Source organism: Sus scrofa, chromosome 17, assembly GCF_054392235.1.
Source record: "Sus scrofa isolate SSC_HxYL_T2T_F1_AM1 chromosome 17, Sscrofa_HxYL_maternal_Yorkshire_Landrace_v2.0, whole genome shotgun sequence".
In the NCBI taxonomy this organism is placed as follows: domain Eukaryota; kingdom Metazoa; phylum Chordata; class Mammalia; order Artiodactyla; family Suidae; genus Sus; species Sus scrofa.
The window spans coordinates 46,560,702-46,582,120 of NC_139399.1; the positions used below are offsets into that span (position 1 = coordinate 46,560,702).

At 52.3% G+C, this 21,419-nt stretch overlaps 2 protein-coding genes across 35 annotated transcripts in view; one reads left to right on the forward strand and one right to left on the reverse strand.

The window, feature by feature from the left end:
• The first annotated feature begins 197 nt into the window (after positions 1 to 197).
• ERGIC3 (ERGIC and golgi 3) lies at positions 198 to 14,151 on the forward strand. Of its 3 annotated transcripts, XM_003483945.5 has the most exons (14): positions 198 to 325; positions 463 to 533; positions 653 to 740; positions 960 to 1,079; positions 5,625 to 5,718; positions 6,538 to 6,703; positions 6,847 to 6,904; positions 11,066 to 11,080; positions 11,705 to 11,736; positions 12,519 to 12,615; positions 12,698 to 12,762; positions 13,462 to 13,598; positions 13,675 to 13,730; positions 13,927 to 14,151. In XM_003483945.5, exons 1-14 carry the CDS (start codon positions 238 to 240, stop codon positions 14,004 to 14,006), a joined length of 1,167 nt encoding a protein of 388 aa, XP_003483993.1. In that variant the 5' UTR covers positions 198 to 237; the 3' UTR covers positions 14,007 to 14,151. The 3 variants fall into 3 exon arrangements, 2 of the variants coding, with proteins under 2 accessions (XP_003483993.1, XP_003483992.1); XM_003483944.5 differs by lacking the exon at positions 11,066 to 11,080; XR_014832250.1 differs by lacking the exons at positions 11,066 to 11,080; positions 11,705 to 11,736; positions 12,519 to 12,615; ... (2 more) ...; positions 13,675 to 13,730; positions 13,927 to 14,151 and adding an exon at positions 8,243 to 8,497 and having other exon boundaries at positions 6,847 to 7,760.
• Positions 14,152 to 15,735: 1,584 nt separating this feature from the next.
• The window catches only part of FER1L4 (fer-1 like family member 4), a 43,664-nt gene continuing 37,980 nt past the window's right edge, over positions 15,736 to 21,419 (reverse strand). For 5 of the 32 annotated variants that reach the window (XM_085003699.1, XM_085003691.1, XM_085003690.1 and 2 more), the window contains 10 exons: positions 21,101 to 21,228; positions 20,742 to 20,912; positions 20,163 to 20,317; positions 19,434 to 19,594; positions 18,858 to 18,943; positions 17,616 to 17,756; positions 17,182 to 17,423; positions 16,385 to 16,662; positions 16,196 to 16,296; positions 15,736 to 16,100 (listed from right to left, as the gene is read on the reverse strand). In XM_085003699.1, coding sequence (XP_084859825.1) covers positions 15,908 to 16,100; positions 16,196 to 16,296; positions 16,385 to 16,662; positions 17,182 to 17,423; positions 17,616 to 17,756; positions 18,858 to 18,943; positions 19,434 to 19,594; positions 20,163 to 20,317; positions 20,742 to 20,912; positions 21,101 to 21,228 — 1,656 coding nt within the window. In that variant the 3' untranslated portion in view covers positions 15,736 to 15,907. Of the gene's footprint in view, positions 16,101 to 16,195; positions 16,297 to 16,384; positions 16,663 to 17,181; positions 17,424 to 17,615; positions 17,757 to 18,728; positions 18,944 to 19,433; positions 19,595 to 20,162; positions 20,458 to 20,741; positions 20,913 to 21,100; positions 21,229 to 21,419 lie in introns of those variants that run through there. The other 27 variants (XM_085003700.1, XM_013985330.3, XM_085003692.1 and 24 more) reach the window with 15 other exon arrangements.

Consider the following 21,419-nt stretch of genomic DNA (forward strand, 5'->3'; position numbering starts at 1 on the left):
ACCCCACCCGCCCCACCGGAGCTCAAGATCCCGGCCTTGAAGGCAGCGCAGAACACAAATAAGACCGGCACCCAGAGGGCGGGGCGACCCGAGTGAGAACGCGAGAGAGGGGTGGGGCCAAGCGTGAGATTTTCTGCGCCTGCGTGAGGAAAGAGAGGGGGCGTAGCTCAAGCGCTCGGCCGGAAGAGGCAGGCCGCGGGGGCGGGTCCGCTGGCGTCCCCTTTCCGGCTGGTCCCCATGGAGGCGCTGGGGAAGCTGAAGCAGTTCGATGCCTACCCCAAGACTCTAGAGGACTTCCGGGTCAAGACCTGCGGGGGCGCCACGGGTAGGCCGTGGCGGGGTCAGGGTCGCGGGGAGAGAGGTCTCCTAGAGTTTGGCCGTGGCTCCTGGAACCTGCCCGGCCTGCTGGGGGCTGAGGGAGTGGAACAGAGGCCGTTCTGACTCTCGCTCTTTGCCCTGCAGTGACCATTGTCAGTGGCCTTCTCATGCTGCTACTCTTCCTGTCTGAGCTGCAGTATTACCTCACCACTGAGGTAAGGGGCGGTGCCTAGCACGTGGGCGGGGCTTGGCATTCTAGGAATATGAGATTTAGTGATGGGAAGAGGAAAGGAAAGGCTTGGGGCCAACTCTTACTGAGGTTGTGCTGCCCCAGGTGCATCCTGAACTCTACGTGGACAAGTCCCGGGGAGATAAACTGAAGATCAACATCGATGTGCTTTTCCCGCACATGCCTTGTGCCTGTGAGTACCTCGCCATAGGTGGGAATTGCAGGTTCCAGGGTTCTCAGGTGGGCCTCCAGGTTCAAGCCTCCAGTCTTAGGTTCCAGACTGGACCCCAGGACAACCTCCTTCCCCTCATCCACTGCTGCCCCAAGACAAGCCCAGCATCCCCTCACCCTCCAAAACCCAGATTCCCTGTCTTTAGGATCCCAGTCCCTTACCCTGACTTCCTGCTTCCAGATCTGAGCATCGATGCCATGGATGTAGCTGGGGAACAGCAGCTGGATGTAGAACACAACCTGTTCAAGCAGCGGCTAGATAAGGATGGCATCCCCGTGAGCTCAGAGGCGGAGCGTCATGGTAAATGGGGGCAAGAGGCCAGATATCAAATTCCAGAGCTGGGCTCTTCCAAGCCCTACTTTCTGGCAAGTGGGTGTGGCCAGCCCAGTGACAAAAGAAGCAACTAGAACCCACAGAAGTCAAGTGGCTTTGCCTAGGGTCCCCCCTCCCCCACCGGCCCCGTTAAGAATCAGAGTGGACTGAAATCCAGGTTTCCAGCCTGTATGTATTAAGAAGAGTACTCTACATGGCTGTCATTCTTAGCGGACCCCCAATCCCTGCTTATTGTGGTTTGAGTAACAGAAGTTTGAGGATCGGTTCTATGTGCTGTTGCCTTGGCAGAACTCCTCTAGGTGAACCCAAGCTTCTCTGGGTGTTTGCTTCCACACTTCATAGACAGAATTCAGCCCATAATGATATTCCCTTTGGAATGCAGGATGGCTTAAGGTTCTTGCATGAAATTGCCTGAGTTCAGATGTAGCTTTGTCTCTTGCTGTTTGTGACCTCAGCTCTTAAGTTAGTGATAAACAGTAGTACCCACCACTTGGAATTGTAGGAGCAAATAAAGTTAATATGTGTACAAGGCCTACTAGTAAAGGGTGGCTGTTCACTTTTAGCTTCTATTCCTCTCTCCAGGTGACCTCCCACTGCCTCCATTAACTAAGTTTCCCTCCATAACAAAACCTTCTTGAAAGCTATGATTTGTCACACCTTTGGGATTGTTCTATTCATGAGCTTTATTATGTGTTTGTTCAACAAATATATGTTCAACACCGGTAAAACCCATAGAATTTGCGGTAAGATTGATGGGTCAAGGTTGATTCTAGGGCTTTGGTCTGAGCAAATGAATGATTTGATGATCAGAGAGGAGGAAGAGGATTTCTGTGTGCGTTTGAGAGAAGCGGGGGGATATTGTGTATCCACTACTATATAACAAATTACCCCCCAAACTAGTGGCTTAATACAACAAACATTATTTTCTTCAGTTTGTGTGGGTCAGGAATTCAGCAATGGCTTGGTTGGGTTGTTCTGACCATTTCAGTTGGCAACACAGAGGTCATTGGAGACTGAAAGGAATTGTTTTGGTACCGCTGGGGATGAAAACCTAATTAAAGAGAAGAAAAGGATGTGGAGTCATCATATGTGGATGATCCTTCCAGGAGTTTTGCTATAAAAGAGAGCAAAGAAGTAGGGTGGGGGCTGGAAGAGAGCGCGTGTGCAGTGTGCGTTGGTGGGTTTGGTGGTGAGATTGAGGTTCAATTGCTTCTCTTTTTTTTTAATGGAGATTGAAAGGAAGGCCATTAGCTCAGAGTGAAGAAAGAGAAAGGGATTTTTGGAAGCCTAAGGAGAGAGAAAAAGATATAAATTCGTCATCCTGAAGAATGGGAGCGTGAACTGAAGTAAAATTGGCAGCAGTCTTAAGGGAGGCATAGGCAAGAAGTAGACGAGAACTCAACTAGGATTTGAGTTTTGCTCGGCTTTTACAATGAAGAAAGAGAGAGGAAAAAAAAACAAAAAAGGAGTTCCTGTCGTGGTGCAGTGGTTAAGGAGTCCGACTAGGAACCATGAGGTGGCGGGTTCGGTCCCTGCCCTTGCTCAGTGGGTTAACCATCCAGCGTTGCCGTGAGCTGTGGTGTAGGGCCAGTGGCTACAGCTCCGATTCGACCCCTAGCCTGGGAACCTCCATATGCCTCGGGAGCGGCCCAAAGAAATAGCAAAAAGACAAAAAAAAAAAAAAAAGAGAGAGGAGCAAGTGAGCCATGGTTTATGGGCAAGAGAATAATTACAGCAGTGGATCATAGAATTTATTTTCCAGCCTTGTGGAGGTATTATTGAAATATAACATCAGGTAAATTTAAGATATACAACATGATTATATTGTAAGATGATTACACAGTAGGTAAGACATCCATTACCTCACACACTTAACCTTTTTTGTATGTGTGGTGAGAACATGTAAGAGCTACTCTCAGCAACTTGCAAGAATACATACAATATTGTTAACTACAGTCACTGTGCTGTACATTAGATCCCTAGAGCTAACTCTTCTTACAACTGAAAGTCTGTACCCTTTGACCAACATTTCCCCATTTCCCTCACCGCCCCCACCCCCCAGCCCCTGGCAACCACCAATCTACTCCCTGTTTCTGCAGATACAGATTCTACATATAAATGAGATCGTACAGTATTTGTTTTTCTCTGACTTATTTCACTTGGTATGATGCCCTCAAAGTTTATTTATGTTGTTGCAAACAGTAGGAGTTCCTTCTTTTTTTTTTTTTTTTTTTTTTTGTCTTTTTGCCTTTTCTAGGGGTGCACCCATAGCATATGGAGGTTCCCAGGCCAGAGGTCTAAGTGGAGCTGTAGCTGCTGGCCTACACCAAAGACACAGCAACGCCAGATCCAAGCCACATCTGTGACCTACACCACAGCTCACGGCAATACCGGATCCTTAACCCACTGAGCGATGCCAGGAGTCAAACCCACAACCTCATGGTTCCTAGTCGGATTCGTTTCTGCTGCTCCACGACAGGAATTCCCAGGATTTCTTCTTTTTAATGACTGGATAATATTCCATTTTAAATATATACCACATTTTCTTTATCCATTCATCTAATGATGGACACTTAGGTTGTTTTCATGTCTTGGTTACTGTGAATAATGCTGCGATAAATGTGGGACTATAGCTATCTCTTCAAGATACTGATTTCTTCCTTTTTTTCCTTCCCACCCTCCCTTCCTTTTTTTTTGTATGTAGACCCAGGAATGGGATTGCTAGAACATATGGTAGTTCTGTGTTTAATTTTTTGAGGAACTTCCATATTGTTTTCCGTAATGGTTGTACCAGTTTACATTCCTGTGGCTGTGGCATAGGCTGGTGGCTACAGAACCGATTGGACCCTTAGCCTGGGAACCTCCATATGCTGCAGCTGTGGCCCTAAAAGACAAAAAGACCCAAAAAAAAAAAAAAAAAAAGGAAAACTGTCTGTTTGAGTTCCCTAGTGGCCTAGTGGCTAAAGATCTGGCCTTGTCACTGCTGTGATGAGGGTTCAGTCTTTGGCTTAGGAACTTCTGCCTGCCACAGGTGTGGCTAAAAAAGAAAAGAATAATGTCTGTTAGAGTCCTTTGTCCATTTTTAATTGAATTAGTTGAGTTTTTTGCTATATATCATTTGAAAATATTTCTCCCATTCCTTATTGCCTTTTCATTTTGTTAATTGTTTCTTTGCTGTGCAGAAGCTTTTTATTTTGATGTAATCACCACTGCTTATTTTTGCTTTTGTTGCTTGTGCTTTTGAAGTCATGTCCAAAAAATCAATTGCCAAGACCAGTCTCAAGGATTGTTTCTTAGGTTTTCTTCTTGGAGTCTTAGGGTAGCAAGTCTTAAATTTAAGTCTTTAATCCATTTCAAGTTAATTATTGTGAGTGGTGTAAAATAGGGTACAATTTCATTCTTTTGCATGTGAATATCCAGTTTTCCCAACACCATTTGTTAAAGAGACTGTTCATTCCCATTTGGACCGTGAAATTTATTTATTTTTTTTTTCTTTTTTTTGGTCTTTTTGCTATTTTTTGGGCCGCTCCTGCGGCATATGGAAGTTCCCTGGCTAGGGGTCTAATTGGAGCTGTAGCCACCGGCCTACACCAGAGTCACAGCAACGCAGGATCCAAGCCGAGTCTGCAACCTACACCACAGCTCACGGCAACGCCGGATTGTTAACCCACTGAGCAAGGGCAGGGACCGAACCCGCGACCTCATGGTTCCTAGTCGGATTCGTTAACCACTGCGCCACGACGGGAACTCCTGGACCGTGAAATTTAAATGAGGGAAGTGAGGACATGAAAGGGTGATAGTGTCCATGATGTCAAAGAACTGGTGGAGTTTGGGTGCCAGAGAGAGAAAGCTGGGGAAATGATGATAAGATTGAAGACTAGGATACTTGAAATTGAATTTTGGAAGGTTAATGGTAATTGGTAATAACTCTGGGTATGAGTATGGAAATGGGTGTATAGGGTTAGATGACAAAATAAAAAGAGGATTGGAGGGCAGAAGGTCAGGGTATTGAATATTGAAATCACCAGTTACAGTGAGGTAGTTAAAGGCAGGGAGCCAGGTGCAAAGAGACCGAGGAGAAGCACCGTGGTTAAGGGCATACACTTTGGAATTAGAGTTGAAATCTGCCACTTACTGGGTTGCATTAGGCAAAATCACCTTTCAATTCTGAGCCTCAGCTCCTCCTCAAGTACGATGGGAATAATAACCTCCACCTTCACAAAGTCATTGTGGGGCTGAAAAAAGACAATATATGTATATGTAAAGTACACAACTATACTCAGGTAATATTTAGTATTTGCTGTTACTGTTTTATTACTGTTACCTTTATTAAAAGAAATAACAGTGTAGAAATACTTAGTGCTTGACACTTAGTATGTACTATGTAAATATTAGCTATTATAATGTTTATTATTCTTAAGCCACAGGCTGAAGGGTGCATGCAGGGATTGGGAGTACAGATCTCACTGTGCCTGCCCCCAGCTGATACCCCTGCCTCTGCCCTCCCCATAGAGCTCGGGAAAGTCGAGATAAAGGTGTTTGACCCTGACTCCCTGGACCCCGATCGCTGTGAGAGCTGCTATGGCGCTGAGACGGAAGACATCAAGTGAGCCAGACTTGGGCAGTGGTGGGGAACAGCTCCCACCAGGCACTTTTCGTTGGTCATCCTCAGCCTGTGTTGGACCTTGGGGGTAGGGAGGCCGGACCAAGAATTTAGACAAGATGGTCACCGATGCTGGTGCAAGTGGCTGAGGCTCTGTGGCCGGGCCCTGCCTGGGGGCTGCAGAGCAGGGATGAGGTTGAAGTGGTCCTTGCTCTGTTTCAGAGGTAGTCTCTGGAGTCCAGCTGCCTGATTTCCACCCATGTGTCCTTGGGCCAAGCTACATAAAACCTCTCCTGTGACAGGGGATGATAATATTACCTTTCTCAGAGGGTCACATAAGGAGTAAATATATTCTGTTTGTGAAGCACTGAGCTGGAAGGCCCAGCCCAGGTTATTAAGCCCTCAATATGTGGCAATTGCTGTTTTGTTTCTTGGGCCCTGGCCCCTGAGAGGCTGATTCAGCTGGTCTAGGGTAGGGCCTGGGAATGTGTATTTAAAATTTTTTTATTTAGGTAACATATATATGAAATAAAATTTACCACTTTAACCATTTTCATGTGCGCAGTCCGGTGGCATTAACTTCATTCATAGCATTGTAAAGCCATCACTACTGCCTGGTCCAAAACTTTTCATCATCCCAAACAAAATGAGAATATGTATTTTTAATAGTCCTGCTGAGGAAACAAACTTTGAGAATGTTTGGTGGTCAGGAATGAGGCTGGCAAGGCTTCATTATTGGACAGAACCGCTTTATTTCCCAAGATGCCAGCATTATTTTTGTGCCTATTTGACACTCTTACCCCTGCACCCCATCTCCGACAGGTGCTGTAACTCCTGCGAGGATGTGCGGGAGGCATATCGCCGTCGAGGCTGGGCCTTCAAGAACCCAGACACTATTGAGCAGTGCCGGCGGGAGGGCTTCAGCCAGAAGATGCAGGAGCAGAAGAATGAAGGCTGCCAGGTGTACGGCTTCTTGGAAGTCAACAAGGTACAGGAGGACCCGAGGCAGGACAGGGCCAGCGGGGCTGTGGGCTGGCCCCACTCCACTGTGAATCGAGGGCCCACTTGTCCTCAGGGGACAAAAGGAAGGGCGGAAACAGCTGGGGAAAGAGAGGGTTATCTCCCTTACAGGTGGCTGGGAACTTCCACTTCGCCCCCGGGAAGAGCTTCCAGCAGTCCCATGTGCATGGTAAGTGATCTGCATCAACCGGGAGCTTCACTTCCAGACCCAGGTTGAGTTTGAATGCCCCTTTGCCTGCCTGATGCTCTTTAGTCTTTGGCCCAGAGCAAACCCTCATCTCAGGGTTTGGTAACCAGTTAAGAGCACAGCTGAGGAGCCAGACTGCCTGGCTTCAGATTTCAGTTTTAGACCTTACTGGCTATTTGAAACTTGGAGACAGTTTCCTTTTTGAGCTTCAGTGTTCTACTTTATAAAATGGTGATAATAATACTGATTTCCTAGGCTGTTTGGGCAGGGTAAAGATGATAGCATGGGAGTTCCTGCTGTGGCACAGTAGGTTAAGGTCTGGTGTTGCCACAGCGGTGGCATAGGTCACAGCTGTAACTCAGATTCAGTCCCTGGCCTGGGACCTCCCTATGTCACAGGTGCAGCCCCACAAAAAGCCCAAAAAACAACAGCAAAAAAATCCTCCAAAATATGACAGCACAGAGCCTGGCTTGTGATAGGCATGTGTTTAAATGGTAGCCCCAATGTCAGATGACCTGTGTGTGAGGCTTTAGGGAAAGCAGAGCTGGTCTGGAGCCCAGGTTCTGCCTTCCCAGAGCAGTGTCATATTTGGGAAGTATCGAGTCCTACTCAGTTTCTCCTATAAAATGGGCCTGAAATAGTACCTACCGTACAGTTGTTCACAGGTGTGAGTAAATGAAATTTATTCTCATTCATTTATTCATCCATCCATTCTCTAGATATTTAGTAATCACCTACTGTGTGCCATGTACTAGTCTAGGAGCTAAGAACACAATAGTGATCAAAGCAAAGTACCCTGCCCTCAGAACAGCCTAGTAAAGAAATAGACAATAAACAAGTATATAAATTATATGGTACATCAGATGTTTTTAAGTAACATGAACCCATAAGAGGCAGGATAAAGATGATGGGGGTGAGAGGCTTGAGAGAGAAGTTATGTGTGTGCCGTTTCATACAGAGTGGTCAGGGAAAGACTCTCTGATGGGTAATGTTTGAGCAAAGACCTGAAGAAAGTGAAGGGACCAGCCGCATAGAAGTGTGGGAGAAGCGTTTCAAGCAGAGAATGGAAATCCCTAAGGCAGGAATGGGCTTGGTGAACTTGAGGTACCAGTACCTTGAGAATTAGGGTGCCTGGGGCTCAGTGAGCAGAGCTGCGGGGTTAGGAATAAGGTGGGAGTGACAGGGGCGTGTCAAGTGGGGCCCCCAAGAGCCTTGTAGGGACTTGAGCTTTCACCCCGTGCCAGATGGTAGGGCTCTGAAGGAGGCTGTGGCAGGGCTCTGAAGAAGTGGTGCATGATCTGATTTAACTTCAAAAAGTAGGAGTTCCCTTCACGGCTCAGGGGTTAACAAACCCGACTAGGATCCATGAGAATTCAAGTTTGATTCCTGCCTCACTCAGTGGGTTAAGGATCCGGCATTGCCGTGAGCTGTGGGGCAGGTCACAGGCATAGCTCGGATCCTACATTGCTGTGGCTGTGGTGTAGGCTCGCAGCAGTAGCTCCAATTCAACCCCTAGCTTGGGAACTTCTATATGCCCTGGGTGCAGCCCTAAAAACAAACAAAAAAGCAAAAAAACCCCACAAAACTTCAAAAAGTAGGCAGCATTCTGCTGTGTGAAGACTGTGGAGGGGAGGACAGATACCGCAAGGCCAGCTGGGAGGCTGTCGCAGTGATGGATCCGGGTGCCGGATGATGGGGGCTGGGCACAGTGGCAGTAGAGGAGGTGAGAAGTGATTGTGTATATTTTGAAGGTAGAGCTGAGAGGAGTTCCTGTCGGGTGGGAAGGTAAAGCAAAGAGAATGACTCCAAAAGTTTTGTACTTGAGCAGCGAGAAGGATGAAGTTACCATTTAGTGAGGCGGTGAAGACTCAGAGGAACAGGTTTAGATGGTTGGAGTGGGGGACATAGAGCTGCTTTCAGCATGTCCTTTTAGATACCCAGGTATCAGGTAAGCAATGAGTTATTCAAATGTGGAATTCGAGGCAGAGGTCTGGCCTGGAGGTACAAATGTTGGAGTCATCAGTGTATTTAAAGCTGTGGAACTGGATGAAGGACCTTGCAGGTGGAGGTGAGGGTAGGTGGTGAAGAGGAAAGCTCAGAGCACCAAGCACTGGACCCCCAGCTTTAGAGGACGGGGCTCAGGAGGAAGCAGCGGAGGAGCCTGGCAAGAAACACAGAGCCCTGGCTTGTCCTGCAAGCCAAGAAATGGAAGTGTTTCCAAAACCATATCAGATGCTTCTGGATGCCAAGTAGAATGATCATTGGGGGTATAGCATGGTAGTGGTCTTTGTGACCTTAACAGAGCAGTTTGGGTTGAGTGCCAGGGAGCAGCCAGTGAGTGGGTTCAGGAGGGAATAGGAGAAGAGTTGGAGCCCATGAGTGGAGACAGCTCTTTTATGGGGTTTGTTCTAAAGGGAAGGGAGAGGAGTCCCCTGGTGCCTCAGCAGATCAAGGACCTAGCATTGTCACTGCAGTGGCTCAGGCCACTCCTGTGGTGCAGGTTTCACCCCTGGCCTGGGAACTTCCACATGCCATGAGTGCAGCCAATAAATAAATAAATAAATTTTAAAAATAGAGGGAAGGGAGAGAGTGGGCTCTGGCTGGAGGGAAATAGGCAGTGGGGGGCGCGGGAGTGGTTTGTCAGATGTGTGATGCCGCCTGGTGTTAATATGCTGTCAGATATTACCTGCTGAGGAGGGCAGAAGTGCTGCTCCCGAGAGGGAGGACATTCCCTGGAGTGAGGTCCTTTAGGAGGAAGAGACAGAATCTAGGCCTTAGCTGTGTAGAACGCCCTTACTTGGCAACAGGAGGAAAGGCAGACTATGTAGGTATGGGTGCGTTGGCAGCTGAGTGACATGGCCACCAGGAGTTGTGACAGGGCCATCATCGTATAGGAGAGGGAGACAGTCACTGGCTAAAGCCCTGGAGAACCGGCGTGAGAGGACTGACCAGCAGGTCTGTGTGTGTCTCCGAGAAGTTCAGACAGATGGAGTAGGTGGTAGTGTCATTGCCATGAGCTGCAAAACTGGAGATTTTTAGGGAAAATCAAGGGATAGTGATCTGGAAATGGCATTGAGGAACAAGGAGAACCTCTCTTAAAGTTAAGGAGGAAGAGGGTATGGGAGAGAAAAAGCCCCTGCCTGGGGGGCTGCAAGGGAAATAGTGCCTTCAGGGAAGAGCCAGGCTGCGGTCGGAGCACAAAGGTGAGGGAATATTTGGAGGTTGGAGATGTTGGGGTTTTGCTGTTGAGTAATAGGGCCCACGGGAGGTCTCAGAGGGATGGGAGACAGGATCGTACTTGAGAATGGATAGAGCCATCTGGTGACAAGACTCCAGAGGATGTGGGATGACCCAGAAGTCTTGAGCTGACCAGTGATAAAGCTCAGCAGGAATACCAGGCCCGACGGAGATGGCCCTGCTGGTCTTTCAGGCAGTCAGGGGTGGGGGGGATGAGGCTGAGTGTTGGGGCGGGGCAGGTAGATAGATCTGGAGGGGCTGGGGAAGGGTGGTCTCTCTGAAATCATGGGAAGATGATTGATGTGGAGCTGTGGGCACAGCGCCAGTGGGAACTCAGAAGGGTGGGTGCTTCTCCACTTCTCTGTCAGAGTCAGGGAGCCCAGGACAAAGGGTGCACTGTTCCCTAGAGGGATGTTCGAAGGGAAGCTACAGTTGTCCATGGCCAGAGCCTGAATTGAAGGCCTGTGAGCTAGTTTCTGACATCGTGTTGATTTGGGAGAGGAAAGGGGAAGACTGTAAAGTTTACCAAGGACTTTCCCATCTTAGATCCTACCTGGTCCTCAGGACAGCCCTGTGCAGAGGAGAATACCAAGGCTCAGAGAGGACAAGTGATTTGCCCAAAGTCACACAGCTAGGAAAGTGACTCTTTGAGCTCTAGGTCTTTTGTCTTCCTAGGCCACCATACTTCTGCCCCAAGCCCCCTTGTACTCTTCTCTGGCCGGGGAAGGGCTCCTTGGGGGAGGGGCCTGAGGAGAGACTTATTAGCTGTGTCTGGACCCTGCTGCTGAGGCAGGAACAGTCCAGTCTTCCCTTCTACCATGTATCTTGCTCCATTGTTCTCATTGTGAAGCTCTCAATCTTTTTTTCTTTTCCTCTTCCTCTCTGCTTCCCTCCCCCATGCTGCAGTACATGCTGTGGAGAGTAAGTGGCCCTGCCCCCCAGCAAGGCCAAGCCCCCATTTCTGGGGCAGCCTGCCCACCCAGGATGGGGAGAGGTTTGGATGGGCCTGGGATGGGGTTCTTCTCTGGCCTGGCTGCTGGGTGGACTATAAAAAGCTGTGGGATATATCTTTGAGGTGGAGTTCCTTGTAGCAAGAGGGATCAGGGTTAGAGGGCAGGAAGAACTGTTCTGGAGCAGAGGTACAGGGTGCCTGTGGGACTTCCTTCGGTGGCTTGAGGGTGGGGGCAAGGAGCCAGGGAAAGAGCTTGGACCACATTCTCAGGTCCCATCTCACTTTGGGGCTCAGTGATTAGCCATCAGCTCTAGTTAATAGGAGACCAGAGTCAGTGGGTTAAATCCTGAGATGCAGGCAGTGCCTTGGTGGGAGCAAAGGCCTAGAGTGATGCCCATGAAGGGCTCCCTGTAGATGTCAGGGTAGAAGTGGGGCCTCTAGTGGCCCTCGCTGCGCTCTAGCAGGGCCAGGCTGGTGAGTGAGTGAGGGGTGGAGAACAGGCAGGTCACAGCCCAGAGGGAGGAGTGAGGAGGCCCCGGTGAGGGTCTGGGAAGCCTGCTCCACTGAGTGACCCCTTCTCCCTTCTCTCCTAGTCCATGACCTCCAGAGCTTCGGCCTTGACAATGTAAGTACTGGGTGGAAACCATGGAGGACAGATGGAGGTGGAGGCGTGGCTGCTGTTCTCATTCTCTGTAGGGACATCCGGGGACAGGGGAGCAGATAGAGAAATATAAACCATATTCTGGCAGGGGACGCAGTCTGAGGGGACTGGGAGCGACTTTTGAACTGAAATCTATGTAGGCTGGAGACCGATGGTATTGGACAAGAGCATCTGGGCAGAGGGAGCCTGGGGGTGATGTCTGGAGACAGCATGGCACTTGGGAAGCACGGGGCCACTGTGGTTTGGTGAGGCTGGAGGGTTGGCAGGCCATGCCAGGGAGTCCGGTCTTTCTCTCGAGCAGTGGGAAGCTGTTAGCTTGCTTTAAACAGGGTCAAGATGCAATCAAATTTGCGTTTTTTTTAAAGATCCCTCTAGTGGCTGAGTTTGATCTAGACAGGAGCAGGACAGGAGCTGGGAGATCTGAGCCCTCCAGCCAATGCCTCCAGGCAAAGCCAGCACCTGCCACACAGGGCCCATGCCCAGTCTGTGTTTGCCTCCTGTGTGGGTGCAGCCAGAACCTCAAACTCTGGAGCCCCAGGAGCCTGTAGACTGAGGAAGGGGTTCCTGGGTGGGGGCTGAGAATGGAGGTGAGTTCTCCCAGGCAGGGCCCCTCCTTCCCTCCACCTGCTCCTCACATCCACTCTCCAGACCCAGGTGCCCGTCAGCTCCTGTCCTCAGGAGCCTTTGATGGGGTGCGGCCTGGGGCCTCGGGTGCTCTGGGGCCCAGGCACCGGTGTTGCTTGCAGATCAACATGACCCACTACATCCAGCACCTGTCATTCGGAGAGGACTACCCGGGCATTGTGAACCCCCTGGACCGCACCAACGTCACCGCACCCCAAGGTAGCAGCCTGGGAGGTAGCCCCCAGCTGCCAAAGCCCTGCCTGCGCCCACGCCCACACCCAGTGCTCTCTTCTCCCTGCAGCCTCCATGATGTTCCAGTACTTCGTGAAGGTCGTGCCCACGGTGTACATGAAGGTGGATGGCGAGGTGAGTTGGGGCGCTCAGACATCAGAGCCCCTCTTGGGGCCAAGCACTTGAGTTCCTTCAGCCTGGGAAGTGAGGTCCTGTCTTAGCCCCCGTGATAGTGACAAGCTGAGGCTCAGCGAGGGTAGGTGATTGGCCCTCACAGCCGGAGCACCAGGTCCCAGGCTGACAGGTTTCAGAACACTTTTCCTACTTGCCCAAACTGCCTGCATCCATGCCTCCAGGGTCCCCTCTCTGCCTCACTGTCCCCTCTGGTCTGCCCTGGGCTGGGGTGAGCCAGGCTCACCCTCTGTGCCCCCTCCTCCCGTCTCTGCTGTGGCCTGTGAGCAGCATCTCTGCAGACTAGTAGAGAGCACGGGACTGAGGCCAAGAGGAGGGCAGGCCCAGCCTTGCCAGGGGCTGCTGATGCACCCTCGGAGGGCTGCTTCTCATCTCTGGACCCCCATCAAGAGGGTGCTCCCAACGTAGCTGGAGTGGTGAATGGTAAAGAGCTAGTGACTGGAGGGGAGGCTGGGATGGGAAGCCTGGAAGAAGACATGTAGGTGGTCCTCAGGCCTTGCAGTGTCTGTCCCAACATGGGGTCTCGTTTTCTCCTTTACACGGTTGAGGCTCTATAAGACAAGGGGCAGGTACAGGGGTAGGGCTGCGGGGGTTGGGAGTCAGGTCAGCCTTGTCCTGACCCAGGCTCCTCTCCTGCCTCAGGTGCTGAGGACAAATCAGTTCTCTGTGACCAGACATGAGAAGGTCGCCAGCGGGCTGATGGGTGATCAGGGGCTTCCTGGAGTCTTTGTGCTGTACGAGCTCTCGCCCATGATGGTGAAGCTGACAGAGAAGCACAGGTGAGGGTGGGGGAAGGGAGGGGCCTGGGCCTGCAGGGGAGTGGGGTGCCTGCTGACCCTCCCTGCCCTCTGCCAGGTCCTTCACACACTTCCTGACAGGCGTGTGCGCCATCATCGGGGGAATGTTCACAGGTCAGAAGCTCAAGGGCATCCTTTTGGGGTTGGGGACATGGTGGGGGGTGTGAAGCTTGGCTTTGGTTGAGGGGGGAGGGGCACTTCAAGGGCTAAGGGGAGAAGCTAGCCTGGCCTGGCCTGTTAGGTGACAGGGCCCTGGAGGTCAAGCCAAGGGCCCAACTGGGCCAGTGCCAGCCCTTGTCTCTCTCCCCAGTGGCCGGACTCATCGACTCTCTCATCTACCACTCGGCTCGAGCCATCCAGAAGAAAATTGATCTTGGAAAGACGACGTAGTTGTCCCCTCCCCACTCTGTTCCCTCCTCCTCCTGTTTCTCTTTGGCCTTGTGGTCATTTTCCCAGCCTCTTGTCCTTCCCTCCAAACCCCTATTCAGAGGTCGGTCACAGCCCCAGGTTGGTAAATGTATTGATTGTGATAGTACTTGCTGGTCTCTGTGTGGTTCGTGGGTCTGGCTGGAGCCTGGGAACAACCCCTCATCACAGCCACTTGTTGAGGGCAGTCAGGACTGACAAATCAGAGCCAGATGCCTCTGGGAGTCCCACCTGCACATCCCCTGCTTAATAGGGCCTTATTCAGACCAGACCGATGTCCACCCCACAGCCATCATCAGTCCCTCCTGCACTGTGGTCTTTAAGCCTTTTGGGTTCAGCCCAGGGCTAAGCTGGACTGTAATAGGATGAGTCCGCACGGCCCCCAGGCTTGTGAGTTTAAAGCTGGGGCCCCTCCCTGCTATCCTGGGCTCAGTCACCAGATTCCCTCCTACTCACCTTGCTCTGTGCCAAGCCCCTGCTGTGCTGGTGCCCGAAGGGTCCGGCTAGGTCCTTTGCAATATCCTAGGTGGACACAGAACTGAAAAACAGGGAGGGAAGGTAGCAGTGGCCATTCTGGAGCAGAGCTAGCATCAGACCCCGGCTTTGAACCTAGTCAGGGCTTCCCATTACAGCCCTTGAGAGGTGCAGGGAACCGCCCTGAGATCCCCCCACAGCACAGCCCGGGAACCAAAGACCTTAATAGCTGGTCAATTCAGCTGATCATTTCTCAGGGAGTTACGATGTAAGGCAGTAGTGGGGGGAGATGCGGACAGAAAGCAAAGAAGGGCAATGACAGCAAAACCACTGGAGGCAGACAGACCCAAGACCCAGCTCTGATGTGGTCACTTATAAGCTGTGACCTTGGATGTGTTATTGGTGGGCATTTGTCACATCTTGCCAGCTTCGTTTTTTGGTCACCCGGGAACCATTCCCCCTTGTTAACGGTATCCAGTTTCCTCTGGGGACCTCCCTGCATACCCTGTGAGGTTATGTGATTTGGGAGGAGGGTGGATCTCCCACCCTAAGCTTCAGAGGAGGGCCCCAGTCAGTATAACCCACCCCTCTGGCCCGGGTGACCCAGAGCCCATGGCTCTGGCAGGACTAGGAGAGCTTTCCTTCCTTCTGGACATGGTTATGGGGAGACGTGGGATTGCCGCAGCCCTCCTGCACTTCCAAGGAGAGATCTTGTCTGCAAATAAGCTTCCCCTGAGGACAGCAGTGCCAACCTTGGAGGCAGAGAACCAGTCTTGGTGACATTGGAACCCTGTGGCAAACAGCACTTGAAGCCAGCCAAACCCTGGGAATTACAGCTATGTAAGTCAAATTCTCTCTTGGCTTAAGTCACTTTGGGTTGGGATTTCTATCACTTGCAACCAAAAGCATCCTAAGTAATCTGCCTACTCTTGGGGTTGGTGGAAGTTCACAAAGCACATAAAGGATTTCACTATCTTGGCAGCCGTGGCCGATCAGGTTGGAGGGACCCAGCCATTGGCCAGCTTGCCAGGCTTGCACCTCCCACTAATCCTGCTCCTCACGGGAGCAGGAGCATCAGGCAGGCTGGGCAGAGGGCACGACATCTCAGTGGCAAACCCCCACCAGGTCCTATTCCTGGCACACAGGCAGCCCCCCATCCTGTGTATTCATTAGTCCAATGAATCCCAGCACCTGAGGCCACCCAATAACATCTCTGTTCTCTGCCCCCAGTATTATTTATTCTCCACAGCATGTGTTCAGGTGACAGAGTGGATGCTTGATAAGGATTACTCGGAGAAAGTGGTGAACTCTGGCAGGGTTCCTACTGGTGGGAAGGACGCCAGGAGCAGGAGTTGAGGCGTCGACATTGTGGGACGAATGTCCAGGGTCAGTCAGGGTCCTTGGAGAGGGTGGAAGATGACCCGGCTGATCTGGCCAGGCATGGTGTAGAAGACGAGGAGGAGGAAGATGGTGATGAGCGCCAGCAGCAGCAGCAACAGCAGGATGCGCCAGTACCGGCGCCAGATGAAGAAGACGAAGGTCTTCAACGGGTTCACGAACCAGTTGAAGGAGGTTTTGGGGCGGCTGTGGGGGGATAGGTGGTGGTAGTGATGAGGAAGCCCCTGGCCGCCCTTCAGCCTTCCCCAGGCTCTGGCCCGCCTCCTGTGCCGCCCACTCACTTGGGCTTCTCCAAGGGCTCTGGCTCCTTGCGTCCCTTCCCCACTGGCCGTTTCTCAGCCTCCTCCACAGTCAGCAGCTCAAACTCTGCCTCTACTTTCCCCTAGAAAAGGGGGGAACAGAGGCCACGCCCTTAGGCGGGCTCAGGTCTGGCCCCTGCCTGGCCTGGTTCCTGCCCCGGCTGTACCCACCGTGAGGATGTAGACGTTGCCTCCTGCGTCCTTGAACTCTAAGTCTTCTGGCCGGCCCCTCCTCCTCTTCTTCCTCTTCTTGCCAGCTTGAGCCTCCCGCTGCTCCCGCTCCTCATCCTCTGGCTCTCGCAGCTTCACCACAGGCCACCAGCCCCGCAAGCGGCGACAGCGAAACAGATTACACCTTGGCCCAGCCCCTTCCCGGGCCAGCCGCACGGAGCAGAGCTCAGGGCCCCGCGCCCCTCGCACCATGTCTGGTAGCTGCAGCTCCAGGGACCCTGTAAATCCAGAGTTCTCTAGGTGAGGCGGGAGATCAAGGTTTATCTGAGCCACCCTCCCTTCCCTGAGAACGACACCAAGGAATCAGAGCCCGGGGTTGACGACAGGCTGGGGGAGGAGGTGGCACAGCCAGATGGGAAGGCGGGGCATCAAGACTTAGGATGTAGTGGTCAGGCCACAGCTGTGGACCACACACCACAACCCAAATGTCAGACCCTGATGAAACAGCCCAGGATGGGACCAGACTGCCAAAGCAGAGACTACAGGCCATGGATTGGTGTATAGAGTAACCTGAGCTCAGGTCAAATCAGAGGACTGACTTCGAGTGGGAATGGAGGTTATGGCGCTCAGGGCTGAAGAAGCTCAGTAATTAGGCCAGAAAGCAAAGGTTTGATGACCCTGGGTCTGAAATCCAGGATTCAGGGTCGGGTTAGAGAGGCAACCCAGGGACAAGGGGCAGGGCAATGAGGGCAGAAAGTGGGACTTGGGGCTGAGGTAGGAGGGCCCCTAGCCAGTACCGAGGAAGTCGTTGGCGGAGATGCGGTCATAGTCCCAGACCTGCAGGACCAGCACAGCCGGCTGCCGGAACTCAGCTTCCTCCAGGGCGAAGGGTCCAGGCCGGCGCCGGATGCTCACCTCGCGCTCCGTGGGTAGGTAGTCGAAACGGAACACGAAGCGCCAGTTGAAGTTCCCCTCCCCAGTCAGAGAGTTGAAGTGAACGTCCGTCTCCTGCTTGTCAGGCTCCAGCCCCTTCACCCAGCTGGAGTCGGGAAGGGTGCAGGCTGAGGGGTGGGCATCTGTGCCTGGGCCAAGCTGGAACCGGCTCCTCACCCAGCCTGCCCCTCCACTCACCACCAGCCCAGTCCCTCCACCCAGCTGCAGCCACTGTCCAGGGCCTAGGGGACAGAGCTCTGGCTCAGCCCAGGGCCCAAGCCCCTGTTCTCAATCTCACCTCAGTACACAGCCACGTGCCCGGCCCAGCCTGCAGGCCCACCTTTTCACATAGATGTCGCTTGACATCTCTCCGGTGAGCGGGTTCACGTCATCCAGAACTACATCCTCCGTGTTCCAGATGATGACTCTGAGCTCATAGCTGAGGGATGGGTTGGGGGAGGGTTTTCAGACTCCAGAGAGGGTTCCCGGGAGGGGCTGCAGGAAGGACCTGGGCAAGGGCCACTGGTATTCACAGAGCACCCGATGTGTGCCCAGCTGGGTGACCAGGCAGCCCCAGGTATCACTGACACCCCAGCCACTGCAGACGGTACCCAAGGGTCTGCTGACCCAAGCTGGGCCAGTGAGGTTCTCCCTCCATACATTTGCAATCAAGACCTCGAAAGGTTATCATAGCATCAGATGCAGAGCTGGAATCACCACAAGCCAAAGTGCTGTGCGAGCAAAGACAAGTAGGAGAAGGAGAGACCGAGAGGGGATGACAGCATGAAGCCCCTGAGGTACAGAAGGAGAGGCTGCAACACTCTTGATCCTACCCCAGACAGCCTGGTCCTTGGCTGTCATGAGTCCTGGATATCTGTTGTTTTCTCTTGCCCAGTTATCAGTTTCCTCTCATGTTTTGACAGCACCCTTATCTTCTCCAGGCCACCCCTACTGCTGTCGATCTGTGTGACCCTGTGGGGTACACCATCCCCTACCTGGCTCCAGAGATGGGGTCATCACCTAGAACATCACCCAGGACCAGCCAATCAACATATTACAGCCCCCTGATCACAATGATTGGTTCAGGAACCAGCCTTTGACCCAAGTTGGTCTGATGAGAGCCAGCCCAAAACTCTTGCTCTAACTGGGAAAGAGGTGTTTACTTTTCTGCTCAAGTAGTCCAGTCGGTAAGATGTAAGCCTGATACTGTTAAAAGCCAGGCACCCTTATAAGCCACTCTGACCCCAGACTGCGAAAGCCTCCCTGAAGAGTGACACCAAGGAAAGCAAAGCCAAGAGATAGACAGTGACAGCCTGCTGACAACATCTGAAGTGCATATGCCCTCCTCTCAGGCTCAGGTCAGAAGGGAGTTGGTTGGTATTTGCGTGACAGACACCCAACTCACAGTGGCTTATGAACAAAAGGAAATTTAATGGCTCACCTACCTGAACCCTGGGTCAGTACTGCCTGCTTCACTGGGGGCCCTTGTACAAGGTAAGATGTGCCTGCCCGTGGAGGAGGATCCAGGACTCTCTCTCACCTGATTGGCTGCCGAGGCTTGATATCCACTGGGGGTGGGGCAGGCACATCTCGTGGGAAGATGTCAATCCACATGTGAAGGGATCCCTGCCAGCACAGGATGAGGCTGAAGGGCCTTGGTGGGGTCCCACCTACCCTAAGGGCCCTGTCATCGGAGGCTGCACCTTGCCCCAGGTGGAGAGAAGAGCTGGGGGTTAAGAGGGCAGATCCTGAGGGATAAGGAAGAATGTGGAGTCTGAAGTGCAGGGTTCCAGGCTTAGCCTGGGGGTTCAGAGATGAGGCCCCAGAAGTGGAAGCCTGAAATCAGAAGTGACATCTAGTGTTCCCCAGGTCCAGATCCCAGGAATCTGGGGTAGAGAACAGGTTGGGAATGCCATGTCTGAGCCTTGGTGACCAAGGGGTAGGGATCCTTCAGAACTAGGATCCAAGGTGGGGTTATGGAGTCCGGGATGGAAGACCAAGTCTGAAATGGGGATGCTGGGAACCAGGATGAGGAGCCAGAGTCAGAAGTGGCAGTGCTCAGGGAAAGAGCATCCAGGGATGCCAGGTCCAGGACCAGGTGGGAGTCCTCTCTCACCTGCAGCAGCCCTGGGCTTCGGGGATGGTAGAGGGGCCGTGTTTCTACATGCTCAGGTACCAGCTGGATCCCAAGCCTTGGCATCTCCTGCCAACGCCGCAGCACCAGCAATGCCTGGGCCTCCTCAGGGACCTCACTTGCCACTTTGGAGCTCCCTCCACCTGCAACAAGAAGTGTGTGAGTTTGGGTTCCGCACAGTTCTCAATTCTCCTTCCACCGCCCCTTAAAAGATGCTCTAGGCTGAGGCAGCTACTGCTTAGGACAAACCCTACCTGGGCTGGGAGGGCAAATCCACAATGCACAGAAAGTGGAGGGATACTTCTGTAAGAAGCCAGTGAAGGGCCAGCAGTCACAGGGACAGTGGGATTGGAGGGGCTGTGGCCTTTGTGCAGCCCTTGTTTAGAGAATACACTACTGGCCATTTATGAAATGTGAGCTAAATTCTATAGCCATATTGTATGTTGTATGGGACCCCTTATGGGCCACTCTGTGTCCTCAATTACTTAGGGCTATGAGGTGGTCCACTAGGGCTCTTTGGGGATCTCACGCTCACCAACAAAGACCATTTTGTCTCCACCATTGTCCTTACTCAGCCAAACTCACCTCCTCTGCTTGCAGAAGGAGGTGGGTTCTTTGGGGAGCACACTAGCCTGGGCACCAGGGACCCCGGTAACTTGTTCTACCACATTGCTCCACTGTCTGGACTGTTCAGCAGAGAGAGGCTGGTACCTGGGGGCAGAGTCTCTGGCGGTGTCAGAAAGACTTTGCTGCCCACCTTGACAGCTCCAGCTCGGTATTCAGGAGCAGGGAGGCCACAGCGTTGGCACAGCCCTGCCAGGATCTGTGAAGGCCGGAATGCATCACGCCAGGCATTGTACCCACCCCTGAAGGCAGGAAAAGAAGGTACCTCAGTTGGATCCAGCATATGAACATGACTGGGGACAGGTGCAGGGATGGGACCCTTGAAGACACGGGATCCAGGTTTAAGTTGCATGGCGGACAGGTTAGTCCGTGCTTACGGTAACTGTGAAAATTAAATATGCATGCCAGGTGTTCCTATAAAGGCGATATTGATATAATTACCTCCATTTTTCAGATGAGGAAATTGATGCTCAGAGAGGCCAAGTGACTTAGTAGTCACAGGACCCCAACTCCCAAGCCCATTTCTTGACCACTAAGCCATAATGTCTTGGTCGAGGGTGAGTCCCCCTTCTATGAAATCAAAGGATCTGGACACACAGGTGGGATGTGAGCTTGAATGTCTTTGGTCAGACTTCGAATGGCTCCTGAGGGCCCTGCTGGACTCACATGTCATACTGGGACGCCAGCCCACAGTTTGCCCTGTGGTGGCTGTAGAATCGGTTTTCCAGATCAATGTGGGTCTCTCCGATGAGGTCATCAGAACCCACAAGGTCATGATCAAACACAGCCACAGTCAGCTCTGGCTCAGCAGGGAGAGAGATGCTGAGCTCCAGGACCCTGGCCAGGAGAGAGCAGGGCTGGGAACATCTCCATGCCTAGGAGGCGATCTTGTGGGGGTAGGGGCGTGAGGGGACGCAGCAGCCTCTGTCCATTCCGCCCCCATCACCACACCAGCTGCGTGAGGGAGAGACACAGGGCTAGATGGCAAAGCTGCTCCTATTCCCCAGCCCAGGCCCCAGCCTCACTCTCCAAAGATGGGGTTCAGTTGCTTAGGGATGTAGCGCTCCTTGGTGTCCAGCCGCTCCCGGCCAGCGCTCACCACCACGTAGGGGTCTGCTTTGCCGTTGGGATCCGCCGGAGCCAGGTTGGTAGCCTAGGGAGACAGGACAGGGTGAAACTGAGAGAAATGTCATTGTCATAACCCAAGGTTGTCCCTGCTGGACCTTCTCTCCAATTAAGTGGCAACAGGAAGTTACCGAGGAGAGATCTTCCACTGCAAGGAGTTAGCTGAGAGGTTGGATAAGATGATCTTTATTTTCTTTTAAATTAATTATTGAAATAATT

Excerpts from the sequence above, each read along its gene's own strand:
- ERGIC3 (XM_003483945.5), top strand. The coding sequence starts at position 238 with ATGGAGGCGCTGGGGAAGCTGAAGCAGTTCGATGCCTACCCCAAGACT. Across the intron at positions 741-959 it reads CCCGCACATGCCTTGTGCCT|ATCTGAGCATCGATGCCATG; the intron begins GTGAGTACCTCG and ends TCCTGCTTCCAG. Across the intron at positions 6,704-6,846 it reads GCTTCTTGGAAGTCAACAAG|GTGGCTGGGAACTTCCACTT; the intron begins GTACAGGAGGAC and ends TCTCCCTTACAG.